Source organism: Pituophis catenifer, unplaced genomic scaffold, assembly GCF_029215685.1.
Source record: "Pituophis catenifer annectens isolate HBS135680 unplaced genomic scaffold, rPitCat1.0.hap2 SCAF_2, whole genome shotgun sequence".
NCBI lineage: Eukaryota > Metazoa > Chordata > Lepidosauria > Squamata > Colubridae > Pituophis > Pituophis catenifer.
Genome location: NW_027256882.1, coordinates 246,808,277 through 246,822,546, shown reverse-complemented (window position 1 = coordinate 246,822,546; position 14,270 = coordinate 246,808,277). Strand labels below are relative to the sequence as shown.

The 14,270-nt window shown below is 34.2% G+C and overlaps 1 protein-coding gene across 1 annotated transcript in view; it reads left to right on the top strand.

Moving 5' to 3' along the window:
• The window catches only part of WDR36 (WD repeat domain 36), a 32,817-nt gene extending 19,847 nt beyond the window's left edge, over positions 1–12,970 (top strand). The window contains exons 15-23 of the mRNA XM_070935730.1: positions 603–711; positions 3,682–3,761; positions 5,726–5,833; positions 6,443–6,540; positions 7,393–7,535; positions 8,145–8,264; positions 8,973–9,054; positions 10,091–10,278; positions 12,200–12,970. Of these exons, the coding sequence (XP_070791831.1) occupies positions 603–711; positions 3,682–3,761; positions 5,726–5,833; positions 6,443–6,540; positions 7,393–7,535; positions 8,145–8,264; positions 8,973–9,054; positions 10,091–10,278; positions 12,200–12,349 (1,078 nt within the window). The 3' untranslated portion in view covers positions 12,350–12,970. The remainder of the gene's footprint in view (positions 1–602; positions 712–3,681; positions 3,762–5,725; positions 5,834–6,442; positions 6,541–7,392; positions 7,536–8,144; positions 8,265–8,972; positions 9,055–10,090; positions 10,279–12,199) is intronic.
• The last annotated feature ends 1,300 nt before the right edge of the window (positions 12,971–14,270 follow it).

Below are 14,270 nucleotides of genomic sequence, written 5' to 3'. Positions count from 1 at the left end.
CTGCCAAGATATACAAATTAATGTACTTGCTCAGTTCTTTTTCCATTTATGTATAACTTGCCATTGATCACATCATTATACATTATGCACTGTTTTAGTCTTTTATACATTAATTTTCAGATTCATTCTCTGTTTCTCACCAAGAACATAGTACCATCTGATTGCAAAACTACATACATATTCATAGCCCCAGCCAACGCACTGTGATCTCACCTTATATATTAAACCATAAGTACATTAAATAATCTTCAGGAACATTAATAATAAATAATTCTTATCTATTAGAACATTAAATAATAATTTCAGACTTCCCTATCTTACTCCCTCTCAATGCTGAGTCATTCACTAAGTATTCCATTTATTCTTATGCATGTTTTATTTCCATTAAGCTCTTAATGCATCCAGCTTTCAATTTGCATTATGCAAAAATTCCAAAATGTAATTCTGTTCACTTCAACATATGTATTTTCTAAATAAACATCTCTGGTTTTCTCTTAGAAAAATGGAAATATGGTTGAAGCATCAGCAATGAGCATCATGCAAGGGTTTGTTTTGGTTTTTTTTTACCATTTTAAACGTTTGATTATATTAAATTTTTACAGTGGCATTCTGGGAATAGCTATGGATGATTTTGGCATCAAAGTTCTGGATATAGAAACAAGAAAAATTGTGAGAAAATATTCAGGACACCAAGGGCAGATAAATGACATGGTAAGTCTTTAACTGTAAATTATAAACAGTATGAAAATGATGTGTTTCCTGAAGTAATCTAGATTTTGCTATTTCTAAATTAACACTAAACATAATGCTTGTGAAAGTTCTCTGTATTTCTGCATAGAAGCATGTAAGTATAATAGGTACTGGAATGGCTTGGCATATTTGTCGAATAACATATTTGTATGCAAATCTATTCAATGTTAAATTTATATTGCCTGCGGAAGTTAAATTTATATCGACTGCCTGCGAAGGCTCCTGGATTGGGGCTGAAAGGTGAAAGCAGAAGCAGTATGCTCCATCCCATATTTGGGTAGACCAGGTTGCCCTGATAAAAAACACTTAAATCTATTGAATGTTTTTTATTTAATGCAATATCCAACTTTCCATTATATTGCAATAAGATCTTAATTTCTGTTGGAGAAATGATTTGGCAAAAATTTAAAACCATTAAATGCCAGGCAAGACATGATTAAAAAGATCTCCGCAGAACCTCAGAAAAGGGATTGTTATGTTTCAAAGATAGGCTACCCTCAACAGTTTCTACACTCCAAGAGGTTGCTAGGATACCTAGGGTATAGCCAGTGATCTGGAGGCCAACCTTGCACTTCCTGATAACTGTTTATTAATCCACTATAAGGATATCATTGAACAAAAATGTTCTATATGGGAGGACACCAAGGAAGAATTCACGTTTCTCTGGAAACTACATTGCTTTCTGCCTTGAATTTGCCAGTGAGCATCTGGATGATCCAAGCAGGCTACTGGAATGATTTTCTGTGAGCGGATAAGACAAATCTAAAAAATTTTGACATTTAATGAGAAACTTTTATGTTAGGAGAAAATGAAAGTGTTTTAGTTGTTTCACTAAAACACTTTCGTTTTCTCCAAACATAAAAGCATCATAATCATAAAGCCAGATTGTGAGAGTATTATGGTTTGCAATCTCAAAATACAGGTGGCTTGCAGTTATTGAGGAGACAACTGATTCTGAATTGTATCAGCTGATTATGCTGAAAAATGTTGGGGTATCGGGGAGATGAAGCTTAAATAAATACATCACAATATCAGTTCTAAAGACAAAAATAATTCTACAGCACAATCGTTGAAACAAAAAAATAAATCATTTTGGAATGACCAAATTGTGACATGATCTGAAATGTCAGTGAATTGAAACAGTTCTATAAAGACGAATAGGCCAAAATCATTCAAAATTGGTCAACAAGTACTGTTAATGTTAGAAGTATCATTAATTCTAATTCTAAATAGTTGTTTTTTCTTTTCCAAACAGTGATAGTGAATTTTGGATCAATGTATTAAAACATGAAATGATTCAATACAATTGTTTTTTAGGGGCGGGGGGGAGGGCTATCTGTTTTCCAGAATTCTTTATTAAAAGGACTTAGATAAAACTCAGAATATATCATAGGTTATGATATTATAGGACTACAGTAGTTCTAAAGAATTCACAAACTTTTTCCTCATTATTGTAGATATAAAACTGGGGAAGTCCACATTTTTTCCAGCCATATTAACATAGAGGGCTAAGTCATATGTGTAATTACAGCGATAGCATTACTGACTAGGATTAGCACCCCCAGGCTTTTCAGTGTAGTTTTGTGCCTTTTGTATTTTCTTCTCATTACACAATCTGATCTACCTTATAAAAATTCAGGACAATCAACACAGTGAACAGTGGAAAGTTTAAACGTGGATCAGCCAGTGATCCTCACATTGGAACTTGAGGAAGACATTGCCTTCAATTACAAGTAATATTCAACTTATAACCATTCATTTGACAATGGTCTGAAATTACAACAGCGTCAGAAAGGATGCTTTACAGTCTGTAAAGCACTTCCAGCCATTGCAAAATGTCACACACACACACAAACACACACACACACACACACACACACACACACACACAAAGTCATGATTGTGATCTAGGTGCTTAGCAACTTGTTTGCCTTACAGCCAGTTGCCAAGCATCCTATGACTATTTGATCGCCATTTGCAATCTTCTCCAGAAAGTCAGTGGGGAATAGGAAACATGGCAAGCTGCTGCTGCTGCCTGCTAAGAGAACTTCCTCTTCTCTCTGAGAAAGAGCTACTCAGGGCTTGAATTGCTCCAGCAAGCAGCCAGGACTAAATTGTTGCAGCAGACAGCTGTTTGAGAGCAAAAAGGTACCAGCTCCACATGGGTGTGAAACTGTCCAGCAGGCAGCCCTTTCACTTTTAAAGAATTGTCTGCCGAAGGATTTCAATTCTGTGTACAGCTGAAATCGTTCAGCAGACCTCTCTTTCACTCCATCCACTTCACAATCCAGGAGATCACTTAATAACTGCAACTGGGAATGCTAGGATTATGCCTGTTGAGTGAAGCTAACATGTGATGTCTCGCTTAATTATTGCTTTACTCAATTACCAAGAATCCAGTGTCAATTGTGGTTCTAAGTCAATGACTACCTCTACTGGTTGAGAAAATAGATTGAAAAAGAAATTCACCACAGTTAACGCCATTGAAAGATTATAGAGACAGTAAAGAATCTAGCTTTATCTAAAGGTTTGCCTGAAAAAAATAGCACACAAGGAATTTATCCAAGCCAAAAGGTTGACTTTGTGCTTGAATTCAAGGTTCTCTGCAAAGATTTCAAAAGGATAGATGTTCTAAATTCAATCAAGCATGATTCAGTACAAAGAGAACAGTCGGAGCTCTAGATTAATGAGTTGTAAGTGTGAATGGCACAAATATCTTTCTAACAATAGAGCAGCAAATCTTAAAAAGTATAAAAAAAAATTGGGACTTTTTTTTTTTGTAATATTAATAATGAAGTTGCTTTACAATTTGTTCAGGTACCAAATTGGGTCAATTATAAGACATGCCATAAGTTAGATCCAAAATAAATCAATTTTATCAATGAATAGGTCACTGTTACCCAATAAAAGTTTAATTACAATTTTTTGTAGACTTTCAGTCCTGATGGCCGTTGGCTAATAACTGCATCAATGGACTGTACCATTAGAACTTGGGATCTACCATCTGGATGGTAAGTAAGCTTTACAATAGAAGTTTATATGTTACCCCCATATATTTTAAGTCTGAAATCTGAATTCAGATAAAAGTTTCTGGTTTTAAAAGATATAGCAATGTAAATTGTTTCATTTTGCACAATGTAAGCAAAATAAATAAAGGCCAGGAAAGCTGCTAATGGATATGACTTCCAAAACGTGCTTCAGAATATATGGGAATTTAATGTAGCGTACAGTTATGTAAAATAAATGATGACATGGTGCAATATGTCATGCATTGTTGTTTATCTGAGGTTGTATTTACTTACTTTTAAGAACTACTAAGGACCAGATGATTTTTACTATGACCTGATATATAAAATCATAGAATACAAAGAAGGTGTACTTTATTTTTCACATGACTGTATGTGCAATAGCATATAACATCTGCGTGTATTTCAGGGATCATATTCCTTCTCTCTATTCTGTACTGAAATATCTCTTGCAAATTGAATTTTTAAGTTTAATATTAAAATATTTTATTACACTTTTGGAACTGCTGTAGGTTCATTACACTATATATCGAATGCATTATCAATGTAGTGTATAGATACAGAAACAGATAGCAAACAATTCAACACTATTAAAGCAGTGAATACATGATACTTTTTTATTCCATCAAGCGGGCTTGGCCTAATCTCCTCCCTCTTTTAATATGTAAATTTTAATCTGTTTTTAAATTATTGGGGTGTTTTAATCTGTCTGGGCCAAAATGATTTAATTTGATTTTATCTGGTTTTAAATTTTGTGTATTTATGTATTTTATTGCTTGGCTGTTCACCGCCCTGAGTCCTTCGGGAGTAGGGCGGTATACAAATCAAAAAAAAAATAAATTAAAAAAAAATACGCATGATAATGTTTCTGACAGACCTCATTTCATATACAATAACTACTTGTATCATATCAAAATTGACGTCAGTACTGCTTTTTAAAAATATGTTATCAAAAGGACTGTTTACGTTTCTAGGCAATAAAAATGATACAAAATTCAATTCTTAATTGGGTGCACAATGGTGACTGAGTACAATAGAGATACACCAAGGACACTTGGTACAAAGCAAATAAACAAATAATCTTCAGGGATAAATTAAGTTATCCTTACCAAAAAGAAATTATCTTTTCTGGCAACTACACAACACGCAAATAAAACACAAATGATTAAAGGAAAATCAAATATAAGAAGCAAGACAAATCACATTTAGAAAACGCAAGTTCAGATCACAAAGAGAATGTTTAACAGAAAATTAAATGCTGCAGTTAGACTAACACTGCAGGATTCTCATAGGCTACAAAATATATTCTTGTTTAGTCTTTTGAGTCTAGAAGAGAGATGTGAAAGATGATTTTTAAACTAGACAGTTCTCAAAAGGCATCAAACAGGTAATGGAATGATAAGACCTTTTCCGTATTTTTTGCACTATCAGACGCTTCGGACCAGATTTGATACCTGGAATGAAAATGGGGTACCCATTCTACCAGAGTGGGTTGATTTTATTTGCGTGTGTGTGTGTGCACTGGTGTATGCCAGTGATGGCGAACCTTTTCGGTACTGAGTGCCCAAACTGTAACGCATGCGCATGTGCAAGCGTGTGTGTGCCGGAGCACCGGAAACCCGAAGACCAGCTGGTCGGTGTGCGCATACCTGTTTTTTTGGCCGTTTTTAGGTTGTTTTTTCGGGCTGTTTTCAGGCCGTTTTTTCGGGCTGTTTTCAGGCCGTTTTCCGGTGCTCTGGCACCTGCGAAGACCGGCTGGCTGGTGCGCATGTGCACGCCAGAAACCAGAAGAGCGTCTGGAGATAGCACACGTGTCCACAGAGAGGGCTCTTCATGCCATCTCTGACACATGTGCCAAAGGTTCGCCATAATGGTACTATGCAATGGATTTTTTTTAATTTATTTATTTATTTATTTATTTATTTATTTATTTATTTATTTATTTGCAGCCTGGTTGATTGTTTCCTACTAGATTCAGCAGCAGTAAGCATTACTATGTCTCCTACTGGAGATTTCCTTGCTTCCTGTCATGTAGATGACCTTGGAATTTACTTGTGGTAAGTTTTTTATTTTGCAATTCTGTTTTAAAAATGATTTGATTGTTTATATTCTTTGGACTGTTCCACAGTATAGTCACAATTATGTGATGATTCTCCCTTTTAAAAAGTGCTTTCTAGTTTGCAAGGTTGCTACTAATCAGATAAGTATGGTGGAACCTTTTTCCTAATGTAATTGAAATGTAAAAGCTTTCGTCCTTAAGAAATATTTGGAATATAGACATTTATTTTTTTCTGCATCATTTTAGTCCCTTCCAGAGTTTTTGAAAGATGATTGGCATACCGATTTAATATTGTAGTTGATCACATGGTCTGCTAGAAATTTAGACTAAATTTGTAAATTTTATCCATCTATTGAGTCCTTTCCAAGGATTTGAGATAAGCAGATGTTGTTTAAATATTTATTATATGGGTAATATATGTCAGATGTTTAGATAGATGGCATTTTTAATCATCAAGTCCTTCCCAAGGACCTGGGATAAAGAGATGTTGCTTAACGGCGTTAAAGATATTGTCACGGGATGTAAGTTGTTCCAAGTAAAGCTTCCTTTTGCAATCTACTATTATTAATATCATTATTATTTATTGCTTTTTAAATTTTCTTTTTAGGTCTAACCGTTCCCTGTTTTCACTTGTTTCCTTGCGCCCTCTTCCATCAGATTATGAGCCGTCTGTTACAACACTTCCTGGTACCTGTTCAACTGGAGGTAGTAATGCATATAGAGGCAGGCCTTGAAATAATAATTTCAGAGTATCACATTGACAAAATATATAACACTTTGGAATTTCTTGTTGGTTTTTTTCACATAAATATAATTTGGGACATATATACTGTATTTCTATCTATTTTGATAACAGGATCTAGATAAATTGTTAGTCTAAAGTTTTTACAACTGCAAAAACTTGACTACAAAAGTTTTTGTTTAGTAAAACAGTGTATTCACTGGAAAATCATGAGTCACTTGTGTTACAGTGCTGCGTTTGAAATCTTATTTTGGAAATAGTTAATAATTGTAAGTTTTAGAATGTTTGTTAGCTTGAATTGCAGTGGACTTAAAGATTGGGAGCTATTTTATTATTTTAATCTTTCCCTTTCAACTAGAATGGAGCAAATAATAATGTAAAAACTCTGAAATTACACTAATTAAAATTACCAGATTAAGAGATGGTCAAAATTGATGATAGCCAAGCACTGACTTAAATTTTTAATAATTTATCATTATGCAAAACCAAGGATCTTATGTATAATCTAAAATTCATTGATATAAGGCAGTAATTCTCAACGTCAACAACTTTAAATGGTATTGATGTCAATTCCCAGAATTTCCCATCCAGCATGGTGAAAATAGTGGTGATATGATAGAATTGAACAACAAGGCATATTTTCTGTGTAAATCTATGCCTGCAAAATAAGTCACATCCAATTAATTTTAGCTGCAAATGATAAATTTCAGGGAAAGTTTTTATTCTGTCGTAGTAAAGATTAGAGTATACATTTTTAGTCTTTGTCTGGATTAGTATTTTATAATGTTTCTATGCTTTTCTTTTACAATTGAAAGTTGAAGATGTTACAGAAGAGGATGAAACAAATGATGAAATGATACAATATGAATCTCCACAACAGCTGGGAGAAAAAATTGTGACTCTTTCTTTGCTGCCAGAATCTAGATGGAAAAACTTGCTCAGTTTAGATATTATTAAGGTATCCATTTCATGACTTGTATATAAAGTTATTAGGAGTTGTTCCTATTATTTTAAACATTGTGAATAATAAACTTTTTTCAGAATAATCGGTTAGGAGAATGTTTAAATCAATATTTTCATTTACAAAGTAGTAATGTAATCATATATAGAGTTGGACCAAAAATTACATCTTTCCCTAAAACAGAAAAGAGAAAACTTTTTAGGAAAACATTATTTGCCCTAGGAATACTTTTTTGTCTCAGCCACACAACCAGTTATGAGATAATGTGCCAGTGGAATTAAAAAAATGTTTAACTGACATAGTGAAGCAGAATTAAATACCATCTTGTATTCATGCAGTTCACTAAATCATACTATTTTTGGAAATATAATAGTAACAGTTCCAAAATACTGATATCTCTTTGATTTGTGATTATTCTGTGTGTAATGTTTTAGATGGGTTCAGTGTTTTTAATAGCAAGGAAGCTAATAATTTTGTTTGTTTATGTAAATAATAATAATAATAATGATGATGATGATGATGATAATGATGATGATGATGATGATGATGTAAATATTGGATTTACATAAAATGTGATAGTGATGATGTGATAACTCCCATTAACAGCAAAAGAACAAGCCCAAGGAGCCACCCAAAGTACCAAAATCTGCACCATTCTTCATTCCCACTCTTCCTGGTCTTATACCACAATTTGCTTCTGTTGAGCATGAAACTGATGGACAGCAGGTAAAAAGAATTGATTATTCAAAAACTTCTTTACCTTTTAAATGTCTTTTCTTTTTTTCTCAGGGTTCCTAAGTGTTTCAGAACTGTATAAATTCTGGTATAAGCTTGATCATATCTTCTTGTTAGCCATGTGAGATTTAAGTGCTATATCAGGGGTTACTTGCACTACCTGGTCTTGGTGCATCCTTTATTTTTTCAGTTCTGGTCTCTTGTACCTTTAGTATATGTTAACAGCATAATTTTTGGATATTAAAGTGGGGCTTATATTTGAAACAGATGTTTTATGCTCTGTTTGAGTCCTTTGTCAGTAGTAAAATTTCCTTGCCTTTCCCATGCCTATAGACTATATATTTTTCTTAAGAATAGTGATGATGAGATAGAAGCCAACCACTAATATTACGTTAATGAATTACAACAGTAAAATGGGCCAGTTTCGTGGTAACTTTAGTATAATTCATTGACATCATTGTAGTGCCCCAAAAGCTGAGCTCTTCTGTTGTTGAGCCCATTGTTGTGGATTCTTGCCCTTCCTCATACATAACTCTCAAAATCCGTTCTGAATATGGGAAGGTGAGCAGAAGGAGAAAAAATTATTCACCTGTAGGAACTGATTTGTTGTGATTTGTAACTTACATTTGTAAACATTCCATCAAAATATGTTTACCCTTGAATGTACTTATAAGTGATGTGATTTTTTTTTAATTCCAGTCAAAAGTGGTAAATCTTGGAATATTGGCTCAAAAATCTGAGTTCTACTTGCAGCTTGAAGAAGCATTAAAAAGTAGCAACTGTAAGTTTTCATATGAAATAACAGTGTACTTGATGGTAGTTCTAACTCTGAGAGCTTATGGATTGCAGACAAATCACACTTGGCTAATAAAAAATTCTACACTGATACAAAAATGTAGAAGGAAATTATATATTTTCAAGTGACATTTAATTAATATATTTTAACTAACTAGTGTCGTTATTATATTGCATCATGTTGAGTCCTTTTTATTCTACTATATATCATTCTGATGATGCTTACATAATTATGAGCAGTTGTTATGTATCATATTGTGTAAATGTATATAAATAACTGGTACTATATGGCTATACGCCTTTGCAACTTCATATCTACCTGTCTGTCTGTTTGTCCATCTATCTACCCATCTTTCTATCAACGTTTGTTGTGAGACTGCAATTCATGTCCCGACAGACATGAATATCAAAACAGAAATAAAACAACAATAAGTATATTGCTTAGAGTATCAACAGGCTTGTAATAAACACCCACATATCATGGCTTTCCAACATATGTTGGGAGCCAAAAATACACCAGCTTGCAAAATACAAGAAGGGATGGGACTGAAAATGCTAGTGAGAGAAAGGTTTGGATAGGAATGTGAGAAATCTGTACAGATCACGCATTTCAGATAATTATCTAGCACAATATGTGCGTGTGGTAACAAAGCAGAACAAGAGGTGCTACTCAACCCTAGAGGTTCCTAGCTATTGTGTTTTCCCATTGACAGATTATCAAATAGTTTCTAGAGATATGATTTTTTCATTGTTAATTTTGTGTATGTGGGTGTGTTCTCTGTATTATGTTCTACTCCCCTCCCCCCCAAAAAACCCAGGAGTTTTGGAATGGGTTGCCTCTTGGAAATAGGATTTTTTAATTTTTTCTTGCAAAAACAATATGTAAACTAATCCAGATGAAGTAAGTATTCTGAGAGAGAAGCAAAATCACAGATTAAAATTAAATATGACAGGGTCTCTGTGATATCTAAAATATCTAGAATATTTTCTATACTTCTCACCTTTGTTTAATGTCTTTACAGATAAGCCTCCACTGAGCATTCTGAAGGACATGGGACCATCTAATATTGAGACAGAACTGAGAGGCTTGTCACCAGATGGCGGTGGCTCGATTGAGGTGATGCAGAGTTTCCTAAGAATGATTGAAACAATGCTGAACACAAAGTGTGACTTTGAACTAGCTCAGGCATACCTTGCCTTGTTTCTAAAGGTAAATACATCTTTGAATATACAGCTTTCACTTTACTGGGAAAGTGTTTGATTGAAGAGGAAGAAAAAATTAATGCTTTTATTTATATATGCACCGTACTTATATAGCATTTTCTTATAATAGATCAGTCAGGATAACTACTAATTAAAAATGCAAATACAATTTAAATTAAAGTTATTAGCAAACTGAAAACTTAAAAGATCTGGCCTTTTCTTTTTTTTTCCAATAGTGTTTTCCACATTTTTTTTTTTTTTGTTATAAATTCATTTATACATTGCTTATTCACAAGACTATAGGCAGTTTGCAGTTATAAAAAAATCAATGCAGCAGCTTGGTGAATGGCATTGGTGGATATTTCTACATCAGAGGCCTTGTAGAAGAAACCATTTTTACATGTGTCTTAATGTTAGCAGGATTGGGTCATCCCGATCTGAGAGAGTTGCTACTTTTTTTTATCTTTTAGCATTTTCCAATGATTTCTCAGGAGGGGAGTGCGGTTGTCTCTCCCAGCTGTTTCATAGATTTCACCTCAAATAAACGATCACAAGTAAATGAAAAAGTCATAAACTTTGAACAATGATCCAGCCTGATTTAATTCCAAAAGGCTAATGGCAATCAGTGCTGCTGTAGTTTCCAAGTTGTCTTCAAAGGCAACCCTGAGTAGAATGAATTGAAGTAGTCTAACCAAAAGGTGACAAAAGGCCCACTTTATTCACTACTTCCTGAACCCAGAAAGGTCACAATTATAGGACAAGCTGAAGCTGTTTGAAGATTCTCCTGGAAATTGCCTTCGTTGATTGCTTTAGTAGAAGCCACAAATCTAAGAGAACTCCTCTGGCCCAGATTGCACGCCTATTCCTTTGTGAGAAGTATAACCTCATCAAGAACAACACATAGCATATCCATGATATCTCAAGGCTTCCATACTGATGGCAACACTTTCTCGCTGTGATTCTGTCAGTCTGTTCGGTTTTACCCAGTGCCTCACAACTCTCAGGCACAAGGCCGAAACTTATGGGTTAGAAGTGCATAACTGGATATGTTTACCATATTGAAATCACCTCGTTTCACATCAACAGAAAGCCTTTCTCAAAGGTTCATATTAAATTCTGTGAAGGAGCAGGTCAAACAGTCAGCATCATATACTGATATGCCCAATGGCCTGACAGCTTCTTGCCCAAAAATTCTAAATGGAACCACCCACTTAGGAAGGAATGGAACCATTGCAGAATTGTGCCTCTAATACACAAACTTGCAAACAGTTTTTTTTTTTTAAAGGATAATATAGTATAGATGAGAGATCTTTTAGGGCAAGCAACAGGACCCCATTGCTGTTCACTGTAACTCAGTGGTTCCTAACCTTTTTTTGGCCATGCCCCATCTAAGCATCTCAAAAATCCTGATACCCCTCCCTCCTGTGACATATAATTCTTACTATTCAGAAAGTGAACTCCTACTCACAGGAGGAAGCCTAAAAGACCATTACCTTGGTTTAAACAAGGTTCCAATTGCCCCCATTAAAAATCAAATTGCCCCCCTGTGGAGCATGGGCCCCACATTGGGAACCACTGCTGTAAAGGAATCCAGTTGTTTTGTTTAGTACAGAACCCTTTTATGTTACAATTTTCATTGTTAAAAACAAGGATTGAGCAATTTCTAACAGCATTTAGCATTATCTGCAGTACTGCTGCTTCCCAGATGCCTTGTTATGTACATTAATGCTCCATGATAGATATATGGGGCATGCTTAGATTTTAATACGATTTAGAAATTTGCATCCTCTTTAGGACAGCTGATGAGTTTATTAGCTAATACAGGCATAGTGATGTGATAGTTTTATCAAACAACTAGATCAGTTTTCTTACTTTTATCCTGTCAGTGCCATTTAAATGAACATGTTTTCTTTTTTTTTTCTTTTTAGTTGCATTTTAAAATCATTTGTTCCGAGCCTACTTTGTTGGCAGAAGTATCCAGGCTGTCAACCCAACTTGAAGAAATCTGGATTCATTTGCAGACTCTATTCAACCAAAACATTTGCATTTTAAATTACATTAAGACAGCTCTCTTATAAAATACCTTTTGTTCTGTAAGATTGAAGATGTTGAATCCTTAATTTCTTGTACAAAGCTTATCTAATAAGGGGTGTTGTACATCAGTTTTTAAAGTATTATCAGTATAACTTGACTTTTATTCAAATTTAAATATGAATCTAGTATCTTTATAAACTAATAATGTGTATTATTTTTAAAAAACTACAGAGATAATAAAATTCTTAAAACAAGTTTAATATAGAAATATTCAATAGGAAAAAACGAAACAAATTGTAAGGATTCATGAATGTTTTAGGATTCTTTACTATGGAGAGAACTATCCTAGTGATATGAATGGGAACCAGTGGGAGCCTTTTGAAATTGGGATTAAAAAATGGAAGAAGTGAAAATGTGAGTGCTTGAATCTTGAAAAACATTTTTTAAAAAAAACTGAATGGATAAAAACGAGCAGAAGTTTTCAAAACTGTAAAATTTATACCCAGGCTAACTCTTACCATATTCCAACACAGACACAGAAACACACACACATATTTACACATATATACAAACACAACACACACACACAAAATTCTTAATTGTATTTCAGCAGAAATTTGAGACAGTTTTCTTTGTCCCAAAATGGTAGGTGGATCTGCTGTAACACAATTGTATCATTATTAAGGTATTACTTTACAATCTCTGTCTTAAAATTGACTTTAAACCACTCACTTTGTGGATGAACATTGTTACCAAATTTTAAGACTTTTCTTCCTTTTTCCCAATCCACCATTTTTAAAAACGTCTCCCTGTTAAAGAGTTTAGAATAATTCAGAATGTGTACACTTTTGTGCATTTTAGTCTTAATAATTTTGGATTTTGTATGGATCACTGCAGCTATGATAATTGTTATCTAAAGTTTATATATTCCTTAATTTTAATTCAATATGTACTTGTAAATTTAAAGGGCTCATTTTATCACATTAATGGTAGAAAGTATTTCTTCCACACTTCAAGGTGCCACCCTCAAGGAAAGAAGGTGGCACCTGGATGACAAGACTTCCAAGTGGTCTTGTTTTGACTGTGACGTTCCCTTGTCATGCAGCAGCCTTTGTTGGGGGGAAATTAGTAACGTCTGTACTTGCAAATAAGCCCATCTTGTATATATTTTGGAATCTAAAATGATGTAGGTTTTTTTTTTAGGTGGGTCTGTTTTCTCTGTTCATGAACTAATTAAGACTTAATCTGGGAGCCCAGTCTGATACTCTGCACACTGCAAATGCATCTCCAGACCGGACATGATTCAAATAGTATTTTCAGATAGGACATTGCAATTCTGTTCACCAAAGTGGCTCAAATCTCTGATACAGTTTATATTAGCCAAGTGTATCTGCCAAGAAGTGTTTCTCATAGTGGCACCATCCTATAGCACCAATATTTAAAAAGTGACTCTTACCTTCAGTGAGAGGTAATTCTTGTAAAAAAAAAATTGTGCCAACAAAGTGTACAAATGTTCAATTCATTCCCTAAAGCATTTTATAGGATAAAGTAAAATTACTTCCTGGCATCCTAAACACAACATATCCCCACATATCCAAATAATTTGTAGAGCTTCCCTGGCTTCCAGACTTAATATAAGCCCTAAAGATTTGTGGAGAAAGATTGGTCTTGACACCTTTTCAGAAACTTTTTTTTGTTGGCTAAAAAAATAGCCTTCAGGAACAAGAGAAAGAGCAGCAGCAAGTCCAGTGGCCAGATAAAAGAAATCTGAGACTATGGCAGGAATAGAATTAGAGAAAATGTCTCTGACTTTCCATCCTAATTCTCACAAATATAAGAGGGAGAGTGTTCAGATTTATAACATTCTGTTACTGTAACCATATAATAATGATACTAGTATGCATAACTAGTTTTCTGGTCTGCTGAACCTCTAAATGGTTGACAGAAGGCCAGGAGAGAGGGAGG